Genomic DNA, 13,600 nt, shown 5'->3' with positions numbered 1-13,600 from the left:
CACTTTAGTCCAAAACTTTTTTTGAACATAAAAGTCTCGATTATTTGTAAGAACACGATAATATGTCATTTCCTGTTAAAAGAAAAAAAAAAAGATTTTTTTTTGTTAATTTGAGCTAAAATGAAATAATCGAGATTTTTATGTTAAAAAAAAACTTGAGACTAAAATGTAAATTTTTCAAAAATAATGAGACTTTCCTGACAATATCCTTCTTTCATCATCTCCAAGCTCAAACAATTTGTTGTCAAGCCCATAAAAACTCCACTAATCTCCAAATTGGCTTCCACTTCGTTCAAGTCTTCTAAAGTATTTGAAATTAAACATAAAGACTAAAAGTACCCGATATAGCTATAAAATAAAATAAAAAAGAAAATATACGTGATGATTTAACAAAAAATAAATAAAAACATGCAAAACAAACCATAAAAATATATAAATGAAATGCAACTATTGTATTTCATTATTGAACTCTCTTATAGAGATCAGACGACTGCATATTCGTGCAATCTTGCGGCTAGGGCTCGATTTATATGTTGTAAAAACGTATTGCCTCTCACTAGACTTGGATTGTGATCTATAGTGACATCACCAGTAATCATTTCACTAGACTTAGAACTGGATCTGTATGACACAATTGCCATATAAGAAGATCGTGTTTCAGGGTAAGTTTGAGAATAAAGGACCTTTAAATCCAACTTACGAATACAAGACCCAACCTTTTTCTCAATAAGTTTAGGGGTTGGCTATGGCTCATCATCTAACCCTTCTATCAACACTTTTGAAGGGGTCATGAAGCAGGTGTGAACCCTTGTATATCCATGTTCAATATACACACAAATTACTTTGTTATTAAGAAAATACCTAGCTAATTTATACACATCTAGGTCATTCCCAGGAGGTAGCATGCCATAGTCAAAATTCATTTTAGGTTCATAACAAAGTGATAATACATTGTTTGGCAATTTGAATACCCTAAGTTTTAAAGCATTGCATCTAGCTCGTGAACTAAGAAGACATCAATGTCAAGGAAATCCATGTAGTCAAATGTGCTAAGGTAATGCCTACCATGGAACTTTATGAAAATTCCACCATGATGAATCCTTAATGTGATGCATAAACCAAATACACACGTAAACAAAACATTGTTAAGAAACCAAGAAGAAAGTTAATAACATGAAACCAAGAGGAATGTCTATTCCTTTTACGTTAATGTATTATATAGTTTGTTTGCATTATTAGTGTGCGTTGAGCGACAACGAAGTTTCGACAACGTCAAAACCATTTTTGCCTCTAAAACCCTACCAATGTATGTGTCTAAATCTTGATCGAGTTGCAAGTTTAAGAGAACATCGATGAGTTTCTCGAAAGAGAATCACAGTTGACATAGAGACTACTTATGTCGAGTCTAATCTTAATTAACGACGTAAATGGTGGTGACAAGTAAAAAAAACAATATTACCCATATGTGAGGTGCACGTTTGGGGATAAAACGGTCTTAATTAGACGGAAGGTGAAAAAATAACCATTCATGCCATTTTTTAAAACCATAAAGATAGTTATAAAACATTTTCTGAAAATAGCATCACCTTACCACTTTTCTTAAAACACATATACCATTTTTTTTAATTTGTCAAATCATTATTATTTAAGAAACCTTTTGAATCGCTTCCTACAATTCCTACTCCCAAAGTCCCACTCCCAAGTGAGCACCCGATTTGATTGTACAGACAAACCCGGATAGTATGAATGTATGACGGGTTGACGACTAAATAGGCCCAGCCCATTAACGCCGGCATATAGATCCGAACACAAACATCCTATGAAACCAAAACTAAGAAAAACTAGCCGTTATCACGAGCGCCCCTCAAACGTTCATATCTATCTTATATTCATTCTTCGCCATCATTCATGATCGTCCAAACAACCAACCCCGTGTTTTATTCTTTCCTTCCCGTTGTACAGCCACTTCCCCATTTTCCGGCGACTTTAAGATGGAAATGCAAGGGAATATCGCCGGAGCAGTGACGCTCACACCTTCCAAATCAAAGCTTTCACACAAGTCAAAATTGCCGGAGAATGCCAACCCTAACGTAACTAGTCCTGATCCGAAGGCATCAAAATCCCCAGCAATCAAATCGGCAACTAAAGTTCAGAAATCGGGGTTGAAGAAACCGAATCAGGTTGCGTCACCTTCTCCGAGGAACAAGATTCGGGAGAGGAAGTTTGTGGTGGCGAAGAAGAATTCGAAAAGGGAGAAATCTAATACCCCAACATCCGTCGATTGTAAGTGCAAAGCTAGTTCTAACTCGAAAAAGTGTTTGTGTGTTGCTTATGAGACTCTTAGGGCTTCTCAAGAGGGGTTCTTTAATATCGGGAGTGCAAACCCTTGTTTACCTGTTGGGAGTGAAGTTGAAAAAGAAGAAGAAGCAGAGAAAAACATGACTGAAAGCCATAACTTGAACGGACTTGAAGAAAAATTAGGGAAATGTAAGATTGTTGAGGCATCTGGTGTAACTGTCAGTGCAAAAGTTAAGAGAAGAAGGGATAAATATATGGAAGTAGCAAGACAGAGCATTCCTGAAGATGGACGCGGAAGAGTGATGCATCTGGTCAAGGCATTTGAAACTGCTTTGACGTTACCCAAATCCAAAACGGATACTGAGGGCGAAGAACAGAACGAGGAACTTGAAGGCGAAGACACCAGAAAGATTCCAAAATGGGAATTGCCCGGGTTGAGACCCAAAACTCCGGTTACTGAATTCTCTTCTCCGGATCTTTTCCTCACCCCGGAGAGCTTGGGATTAGATTCACGCGCTTCTTCTTCTTCATCAGGTAGCAGCCATGAAAGGTTGGTGATCCTGAACTTCACGTATTTACTGAAAACGAGCTTTAGATTTTCATTCACTGTTCTTTAGATTTGATTCTTAATGACTTGTTCGTACTTTTTAGCGTTTCAAACAGGAATTCTTGTGGTGGGAGACGCAGCAGACGAAATGTATGCTCTCGTTCTTCTATGTCTTCGTTTTCTTTATTCTGATTGTGAAATTGAGTTATACAACATTAATTTTGCTAATCATATAGAGTTCTGAATCCTCTGCAACTTTTGGTGGTAACCGGGGGAAGAGAAGGACACCTAAAGCCACTCCTCTACAGCCCTTCAAGCTCAAAACCGAGGTTAGCATTTATAATTATAACCTGCGATCATATATGTTCATATCAAACTATTTGTTTGGTTGTATATATACTCAACTGCTATATTTTACTTGTATATACAGCAAAGAGGAAGATCCAAGCAAGAAGAGTTCATGAAGAAAGTACTGGAGATGACTATTGAACAAGAAAAACAGAGGATTCCTGTTGCCAAAGGTCTCCCATGGACAACAGACGAACCAGAGGTAAGTAAGCTTTTACTCATCATCATAGGTGTAAGATTATAAAGATTTAGCAGTTATCAGTTATCTCAAAAGTGTGATGATGAAATTTCATTCAGTGTTTGGCAAGACCACCAGTTAAAGAAAGTACTAGGCCAGTTGATTTGGTGCTACATAGCGACATGAGGGCCATGGAGCGTGCTGAGTTTGACCATCAAGTGCAAGAAAAGCTCTCGTTCATTGAGCAATTCAAACTGGAAAGAGAAAGACAACAGAAGGTAGATTTTTGACAAGTGTTAAGGTGTGTTGATTTTGTTATACACTTCTTCAATGATGTGTCTTTTCTTCCAAATTTGCTGTGTAGTTAGCAGAAGAGGAAGAACTAAAGAGGTTGAGGAAGGAGCTTGTGCCCAAGGCTCAACCAATGCCCTATTTTGACAGACCTTTCATCCCAAAAAGGTATAACATGTTATGTTGTGTAAAGTTTAGCAACAAAAAGACAAATGCAATGGTTTTTTTGTGTGAAGTTTATGGTAATAGTTAACAACGATGTGTTTTTGTAGGTCAGAAAAGCAACCGACTATGCCCAAAGATCCAAAGTTTCGCAACCCTCAGGCTCAGCACAAGAAGATGAATCCTGGCCACTGAGAGTGTCGCTTGCGTACTAGAGCTGATTCTTTGGTTTTTTATTTGTATTTGTTAAGTTCTTCCTTGAACTTATGCTTGTTCATAGTTGTTGTTTTCTATATCTTTTTAACATGGATAGCCGTTTATGAAAAGGTTATTTTACTTGTAAATGTTTGGAAGAAAAAAAAATGGGAAACTTGGGGTGAATTTTAGTTCAGTTTTTTTGGAAAAGTTTAACTGGAGTCGCATTTCAGTTTTCAGTAGAAAGTCCAGAAAGCACGTTTAAACTACTGGTATCGTTAAAATCCCGACTAATCCTTGACTAATCTCCGCCTAGACATATTAACTTAGTTTGTTATTATTAGTGTATTTAACTAATTTGTTATGATATTAATCATATTCATTTATTTAAAATTTAACTGATTTAAAAAGGTCTCCAACTAGTTGCCAACTAATCTCAACTAGACAAATTATTCTCTAGTCGCTAATCGACCAATTTAGTAGTATTATCCTTGATTAATCTCTGACTTTTCATTCTCTATCTTAGAAAATGTAAAACGTGTTTGGATCTGTATTTTGTCATATCAAATAATTACAAGGGCTTTATTAATCCGTAAAATTACATAATGTAAAATTATAGAAATTTTCCCTAAGACCCTAAGTATAAATTATAGTGAGCGATTAGTGTGACCTTAAAGTTAGTTAATCTGACAGAACTGTATGAATTTAAAATCAGTTTATCTGTCAGAATTATTGAAATCATTTTTGATTGGCAAGTTTTGAAATATTGTATCTTGTCCATAGTTAGTTATGCCAATTCCTTAGACTATGTTTATCCGTGTTGTCCACCAACTAATCATAATTACAGGATAATAAAAGAAAACAATTTAATCCAAAATACTTCCAATCGATCGTGTAACAACCAAAAATTTCAACCAAATTAAAACATTTGAATTCATTCAAAAACCGTTACGATCATACATCTTGTTTTCAAAATAGTTTAAATATCAGAGTATTTTCCCCAGAATCATATTACATAAAGCATAAACATGAGGAGCGGTATGATCACGCCTTCGCCTTGTCACGATCTCCTGAAGCACCTGAAACAATAAACCACAACTGTAAGCCCGAAAGCTTAGTGAGTTCCCCCAAAGTACTCATACACACATAAATCGTACACATACAACAAAGAACAACATACTTCGGGTCCAATCAACCTTCCGGTTGGAATACCCCCGGCCCTCAACCATCGGGTTGGAATGCCTACATAACTCGAGCCCAATCATCCTACCGGGATGGAATACTTTCGGCCCACAACCATCGGGTTGGAATGCCCAAACACCTATACGTACAACAATAGCTACTAGGGGTCCAATCATCCCTTAGGATGGAATACCCCAGGCCCCTCAACCATCGGGTTGGAATGCCAACATACTACGGGTCCAATCATCTTACCGGGATGGAATACACCTGGCCCACAACCATTGGTGTTCCGATATCCATTATCTCCGATAGAGATAAATATCTTACTTGCGCTAAGGTTAAGGTGTACTGGTGGCCTAACATGAAAGCAGAAATTGCTACCTTCGTAGGTAAATGTCTTACTTGCGCTAAGGTTAAGGTCGAGTATCAGAAACCGTCAGGATTACTACAACAACCAGAGATACCAGAATGGAAGTGGGAGCGGATTACTATGGATTTCATAACCAAGTTACCCAAGACGACAAGTGGACTCGATACCATATGGGTCATTGTCGACAGATTGACCAAATCCGCGCATTTCCTACCCATCAAGGAGACTGACAAAATGGAGAAGCTTACAAGAACTTACTTAAGGGAAGTAGTGCGACTGCATGGTGTACCGATATCCATTATCTCCAATAGAGATAGTAGATTCACTTCAAGATTCTGGCAGTCACTACAAAGTTCCCTGGGGACTAGGCTAGACATGAGTACAGCCTACCACCCACAAACAGACGGACAAAGTGAGAGAACGATACAAACTTTAGAAGATATGCTGAGAGCCTGTGTGATTGACTTTGGAAAGGCATGGGACATCCATTTACCCCTTGTCGAATTTTCATACAACAATAGTTATCATACAAGCATAAAGGCTGCTCCGTTTGAAGCCCTCTATGGTCGAAAGTGCAGATCCCCTCTGTGTTGGACTGAAGTTGGCGATACCCAGTTAGCTAGAGGAAGAGTTCCTGAAAGCACTCTCACCGGTCCGGAAATCATACGAGAAACGACAGAGAAGATCGTCCAGATTCGTGAACGATTGAAAGCCTCTAGAGACCGACAGAAAAGCTACGCTGACCAAAGGAGGAAACCTTTGGAATTCCAGGTAGGAGACCATGTCTTATTAAAGGTCTCACCGTGGAAGGGTTTAATACGCTTTGGAAAGCGTGGGAAACTAAATCCAAGATACATAGGGCCTTTCGAGATTCTTGCCAGAATCGGCCCTGTGGCTTACAAGCTTAACCTACCGCGCGAACTTAGTAACATCCATCCAACCTTCCACGTCTCAAACTTGAAAAAGTCTCTGTCCGACGAGACTCTTGTTATTCCACTCGACGAGATCGAGATCAACGAGAGCCTCAACTTTGTGGAAGAACCAGTAGAAATCATGGACCGAGAGGTCAAACAAACAAAACAAAGTCGCATACCCATCGTGAAGGTTCGCTGGAACGCCAAGCGGGGACCTGAATTCACATGGGAACGCGAAGATCAGATGAAACAAAAGTACCCTCATCTCTTTCATGTTCACTAGTATCTTTACTACTTTAAATTTCGGGACGAAATTCTCTCTAACGGGGGGATGATGTGACAACCCGATATTTCAACGCTTTGTAATGCCCTAAAAGGTCAATAATTGTAACCACTTTTGAGTTAATAAAATTAACTTTCCTAATAAAATGTCCAAATACTTCTATTTAAATTCCTTCTATGTTTAAATGTCTTTAAACCATTATCGTACGTAAAAAGAACGCCCAAATCCGACTTCGTATATCGAAGTTATGATTTTTCCAAGTTCAGCTTAGCAACAGACAACTAAAAACTCGAATCAGAGATCGAGCGACTTTTGGCCGGAATGACCTAAACGAGAATCGAAGGTCTCGACAATAGTATTTCAGCGGTAAAAAGTCTGGCAAAAACCGACGTCAGATAAAGAAGTTATGAATTTTTGAAGAAATTCCTTAAACACGATGAGTTATAAAATAAATAATAAAAATAATTTCGGAATTTGCCAACGGAGTCTAAACGAAAGTTGTAGAGCGTAGTCTCACCTACGCGTGGATATAAAGACCATCGAAAACGGAGTTCGTATGAAGAAGATATGAATTTTTGAAGTTTATTAAATAAATTATATATTTATTTAATTCAAAATTCAAGCATTATCCGAAGAGGAGTCAGCGTCCTCATCCGAGGTACGCGCTGCGTACCCCTGTACGCCCTGCGTACCCGAGGGACTTGGCCTCGGATCGTCCACGTCGCCCTATGCGAGGCTACCGACCCGCCCGTCCGACCGACCCGTCCGACCCGCCAGACTGATTCGTCCGATCCGAAGCCGAGGCAGTCGAGGCTTCGGTCATGCATGAAGTACGCGTACGCGCTGCGTACGAGCGTACGCCCCGCGTACGAGGCTTCTCAGGCCCCCCTATAAATAGCATGCGAGGGCTTACGAGAAAATTGCTCATTTCTCTCCTTGCTCTCTCGATATTGCCTCGTTTTCCGTTCCCGTTCAAACCCGAAGCTCTGGTCTTTTTGCTCAAGTCCCGAGGGTCGATTTTACTCCCGAGATTCCCGAGAATCCCGAGAAAAATCCGTTTCCCGAGACGAAACTCTGCCCGGTTTTCCACCTCGCTATCTTCAAACTTTCAAGTGAGTTCATACCCCTTAATTTAACTTTTAAATGTCCTATAAATTCTTTTATATGCTTTCAAGGGGGGGATTACAAGTAAAACACACGAGTATTATCGTGTGTTACATAAAGAACTATTTTATATGCTTTTATATATATCCAAATCACATGCGATTTATAAACTATATATGAAACTTTCATATAAATATAAAATATGTTATATTCCATCTTTTGAAATACAAATTGTTGTTAATGCATGTATAAACTAATCATTTTCTTAGATTATATGTATACTTGCCTATCTTAGACTCTACACAAAAATCTATGTTTTCATAACAAATGATTCCTTTTCTAGTTATTTCTAAACAAAGGAGACACACTTTTAGAAAATTATAATAGGTATAGTTTTACGAACAAATTTCTAACACTTATGTACTAGAAACATGAATTTTCAAGAAGTCACTTTCGTATACAAGAACAAACGTAACATTTTAACAAGTAGATCTGTTTTTATACCACGGTTTTGTGAGACACTAACTTCATGTACGTTCGAGTACACATTTCAAGTCCTGTATTATATACCAGAATCCCTTGGAGGGGGAGCATGGTGTTTGTGTATAGATCTATACGGGCTTGACAACCCGCGCCCTGACTGTTAGCTGCAGTCCACCGTTTGGGGTGACAAACGTCATAACATTCCAACGCCTGAAGAACGTTGTGTATAGGCATTCCGAGTCAATAGTATGGTTATAAAAGTCACAAGGGGTATTAAAAATGCATTGATTTACAAGGCTTTCAAACACATTGGTTATTTTACACCTACATACATTTTAGAAACAAACATTGGTCTTGAGTGAAGGCTACTTTTATACTAGTAGAAAATATAGGATTTTCTAAACACAAACAAACAAAGACAAAACATTTCATTTCATACAAACATTGTCACTTAAATACTTATGAAACTCACCAGCTTAAATGCTTATCTACTCTTTCAAAATTACTTGTATGTCCCAGGGAATCAGTAATTTCAGGTATCTTTATGCTTTTGATGAAGGGATGTTGCGGCGCCAGTTTAATCTCGTATTTTGACATCATATTGTAATTGGTTTTGAACATGTAACTTTTGACAAATGTAAACTTTCAATTATATATATGATGGTTGTATTGCTTTCTTTACTATGTATTCATTTGTTACGCTACCACATGAAGTCATTCGCCCCCGAACGTTTCCGCCGTTCAGGTTTGGGGGTGTGACAAGATCGAAAGAAAAAGTGGCATGTAAACCAAATTTAAACGAATACACATGGCAATATCGGATTGCTATCTTTTTTTTCATTTTCATTTTAATTACTATTTATCAAATAATATGATTATTGAAAGATTATAAAAAATATATAACATGACTCATGGTTTTTAATTATCTATAACTATAAGATAATACTTATATATTTTTATACATATCTAAAAGTCTTATATAAAATGTATTGTTGTTTGTGTTAGGTTGTCGATAAATGGTAAAAAAAATGAATTTAGTTGGTTGTATATATGGATGTAAGAAAAAAATATCTATCTAATAAAAGAATAAGTTGCGACCGATTGCTGATAAACATAGTTTAAAGAATCTTTGTGTTACCTCATCACATACCAAGATGGGAAATAAAGTATGATAAACATAAAAAAAAAAATTAATCAAAAAGGGGTAAACAAATTTGCTTGCTAAGAAAGATATTTAATAATTACATTTATGTGTTGTTGCACGTGAAGAAGATGGAACTAATATAAATGAGGATTTTGAGGTCATGTATGCGTTTGAATGTTGGATGACCAAAATGAAGCAAGTGATAAATATGAAAGTAGTAGAAATGGGGATGTCACGATGGATTTACAGTAGAACATTGTTGGATAAGATATCAAACGCGATAATTAAGAATTTGTTGGGAATGATATTGATCATTGAAAAATTAATAGAAAATAGATTCATGTTCTATAGAATAAGGAAATGACAACCATGAAGGAAATGGGAAAATAATATTAGTTAGACATGAAAGAGTTGTCTATTTTCGAGTACACGACCTCACATGGGATGATATGGATACCAGGGAAGTGAAAAAGCACATGTCCCTTATATATATATATATATATATATATATATATATATATATATATATATATATATATATATATATATATATATATATATGTCTTATTCTTTGTAGTGTTTGTATAGTTGCTTCCGTACATTATTTCATATTTTTTTCTTTGTTGGTATATGTGTCATACTGGTTGCTAATAAACATAGTTTAAAAAATATTTTGTGGTACCACATCACAGATCAAGATGGAAAATAAAGTATGAAAAACATAAAAAATTAATCAAAAAGGGGTTAAACAAATTTTGGTTGTTAAGAAATATATTTTGTAATACAGTCATGTTTTGTTGCACGCAAGGAAGATGTAACTAATATAAATAAGGATTTTAAGGCGATGTCTGAGTTTGAATGTTGGACGACCAAAATGGAGCAAGTGATGAATATGGAAGTAGTAGAAATGGGGATGTCACGATGGACCTACAGTAGAACATTGTTGGATAAGATATCAAACACGGTAATTAAGAATTTGTTGAGAATAATGTTGATCATTGAAAAAGTAATAGAAAATATATTCAGGTTCTATAGACAGGTGCAAAGAAGGCTACCAAAAGACGAAAAAAAAATTATGAGTGTTGATGATACAATAAGGAAACGACGACCATGAAGGAAGTGGGAACATAATGAGCTAGACATCAAAGAGTTGTCTATTTTCAAATACACAACCTCAGATTGGATGATATGGATATCAGGGGTAGAAAAAGCAGATGTCCCTTATATATATCTTGTTCTTTGTAGTGTTTGTATAGTTGCTTCCCTACATTATTTCATATTTTTCTTTGTTAGTATATGTGTCATACCTATTTGCTTGTAACTGCTTTATTTCATGTTTATGTTTGTTGTTAGTTGTTTACAACCGTGCACCCGCCTCTTATGTCTCTTTTTACACGCTTGTGTACATATATACATGCAGTTACCTATGTGAATTGTCGCTCTATCCAAGTTGAAGCATAGCATCAACCTCAACTGATATCCTATTCTAATGGGATTCATGGGTCTATTGTTGTGTTCATGTTTAATTACATTCCCCATATTTGAGAAACAAGGATATTAATCATTGGCCGAACTTTGACAATCAGAAAATAACACAAGGTGCTGATTGGTGAGGATGCTGTTGCTCGACGGGAAAAGCCATCAAGAATGAAAAACATTACAAGCCTAAATTTATACTATAATCAAAATAATGTTCAATATTTATATTGGTGACAATCTAAAATCAAACTCATACCAAGTGAAAACCTTAAAACAACTTATTAGCTACATCAAGAAACTACATAAATATCAAAACTGAATTTCAAGATAAGTTAAAAGTTCCATAGGCCACCAAAATCCTTAAATATCTCAAAAACACATACTGATTAAGCAAAAACAACACATAAACATCTGAAATCAACTCTAACACCACCAAGAGTTGCTACCTGAAATCATCATCTCCAGAAATATGCAACAATCCATACCATTGGATAGATCTGAATTCAGGAACTTGAAAGTTCCACTCAGGATTCTTGCAACATTCTCATGTCTACTCTTCATCTGCATCTTTCTTCTTCTTTTTCTTCTTCTCCTTTTTCTTATCACTTTTACCTTCTTCTCCTTCATCGTCACCATTTTCTGCTTCTTTGTCCTTTTTCTTCTTCTTCTTTTTCTCAGACTTATTATCATCATCTCCATTCTCTTGCTTACCTTCCACCTCATCAGCTAAAACACCCTCTTTCTTCTTCTTTTTCTTCTTCTTCTCCGTACTCTCACCTTCCACCTTTTTAATAACTTCTTCTTCTTCTTCAACCTTTGGTTTCTTCACTGGTGTTTCTGTAACTTCTGCATCTTCCAATTTCCTTTTACGCCCTTCATCACCATCTTCTTCACTATCCTTATTTTTTTTCTTCTTCTTTTTCTTCTCACTATCAACTTTCACACCCTCTGCACCCTCCACCACAGTCTGCTCAGGTGCAGGGGCAGCAGCAAGACTGGCAACCACCGAATCACCGCCAGTAGGAAGAACAACATTCCTAACCCACTCAGATGGGGTTTTCTCATTTGGTTTCCCATGTTTGCTCAACTTCCCTTCAGAAATCAGCTTCTTCTTCATTGAAGCTGTGGGACCCAACCCCCATTTCCTAGGGTAAGTATCTCTATCCATCACCACCCTCTTGATCTTTGCTACAACCCCATGATCACAAGTGGCCATTACAGCAGTAGTCATCTCTGCTATACCTAAAGCTATGGCTTCCCCCTTGGTAGTCATCAACACCACTTCCTCTCCATTTTCAATATCATTTTCAAACCTCAATAAACCTGGAATCATCAGCTTAGCACCATAACATATAGCATTCACAGCAGAATCTTTCACCACTAACCTCTTGTAACTAGTCAACAACACCTCCAATGGCATGATCACTCGTCTGAGATAAGTCTCGTCCCTGTAATTATCATAACTCCATTGTGCATCCATGACATCATGCATGGTTATCATGTTATCTTTCTCACCCATTATCCCAGACCTAACTCTTCTCAACTCCTGCATATGCCCACCAACGCCCAAAATCAATCCCAAATGAACACACAGAGTTCTTACATAGGTACCAGCCTCGCAAGAAATCCAGAACACAACCAAATGCTTCTCGGCGTCATACTCCAAGAGCTTGCTTTCGTAAATGGTCCTAATTCGAAGCTGTCTCTTAACAGCAGAAATCAATGGTGGCCTTTGAAAAACCGCACCTGTTAGTGTCTCTAGTGCCCGAGCCACTTTGGCTACATCAGGCACGTCGGAATGGAGTCGAGCAACACAGACATACTCTTTTCCAGCACCCTGTTGGGATTTAACTAAACGAGTGGCTCTATCTATGCAAACAATTAAGTTTCCAGTGACTTTAGGGTCGAGAGTACCGCTGTGACCTGTTTTCTCGACACGGAGGATCCGTTTGATCCAAGCGACGACCTCATGGGAACTAGGATTAGCAGGTTTATCAAGGTTAATAACACCGTACCTGATGTATTCAGCAAGAGGACGTTTGAGAGGGGAGTAACCCGAGGGAAGAGGGGTGTAGTGACCGGTTCGTACATTGAGTCTATCGTAGTTCTTAAGAAGAATCGGCCATTCAGAAGTGTCGATAGCTGGTGTGAAGCTCTGTGGTTTGATCAGGTAATCGGCGACTGCGGTGGCACCATCAGATATTTCATTGGTTGTCTCGGTATCCTTCGACTTGCTCTTCTTTTTCTTCTTATCAGAACGGTGAAGGTCGACCTCGGACATGGCGGCTCTTTTTGGCGTCGGTGGTGGAGGGGGTTAGCCGGAATGAGGTGTGGCTAGGGTTTTGGAAACAGAAATGGGTTTAGGGTTTTGAGGTATTTTAACAATGAGCGTGAAGTATGTCGCCATTTTATTCACGTAAATAATTAGTTTTTAATTGCTATATTTTTAGGGTTTTTTTTATTAATTGAAGTATGTATAGTTTTAAGTTTTATCATAAATGAAATAAAAAGCATATTTTTAAGTCATAATCAAGGTGTCAAAAAGCTACTCATGGCTTCACCGTGATGGAGACTATGTTAAATTTTACCAAAATGTCGTCTTAAATTATATATATATATATA

General features: G+C 37.3%; 2 protein-coding genes across 3 annotated transcripts; one reads left to right on the top strand and one right to left on the bottom strand.

The window, feature by feature from the left end:
- The first annotated feature begins 1,862 nt into the window (after nucleotides 1-1,862).
- LOC111920079 (microtubule-destabilizing protein 60) lies at nucleotides 1,863-4,288 on the top strand. 2 transcript variants are annotated; one of them, XM_023915656.3, is made up of 7 exons: nucleotides 1,863-2,848; nucleotides 2,962-2,995; nucleotides 3,082-3,174; nucleotides 3,276-3,395; nucleotides 3,491-3,649; nucleotides 3,736-3,830; nucleotides 3,935-4,288. In XM_023915656.3, exons 1-7 carry the CDS (start codon nucleotides 1,992-1,994, stop codon nucleotides 4,017-4,019), a joined length of 1,443 nt encoding a protein of 480 aa, XP_023771424.1. In that variant the 5' UTR covers nucleotides 1,863-1,991; the 3' UTR covers nucleotides 4,020-4,288. The 2 variants fall into 2 exon arrangements, with proteins under 2 accessions (XP_023771424.1, XP_023771423.1); XM_023915655.3 differs by having other exon boundaries at nucleotides 1,865-2,848; nucleotides 2,950-2,995.
- A 6,989-nt stretch (nucleotides 4,289-11,277) lies between these two features.
- On the bottom strand, nucleotides 11,278-13,364 carry LOC111920080 (H/ACA ribonucleoprotein complex subunit 4). Its single transcript, XM_023915658.3, has one exon. The coding sequence runs from the start codon at nucleotides 13,257-13,259 to the stop codon at nucleotides 11,529-11,531; it is 1,731 nt and encodes a 576-aa protein (XP_023771426.1). The 5' UTR covers nucleotides 13,260-13,364; the 3' UTR covers nucleotides 11,278-11,528.
- Between the last annotated feature and the right edge of the window lie 236 nt (nucleotides 13,365-13,600).

Source organism: Lactuca sativa, chromosome 2, assembly GCF_002870075.4.
Source record: "Lactuca sativa cultivar Salinas chromosome 2, Lsat_Salinas_v11, whole genome shotgun sequence".
Lineage (NCBI taxonomy): Eukaryota > Viridiplantae > Streptophyta > Magnoliopsida > Asterales > Asteraceae > Lactuca > Lactuca sativa.
This window is presented reverse-complemented; position numbering and strand designations above follow the sequence as displayed.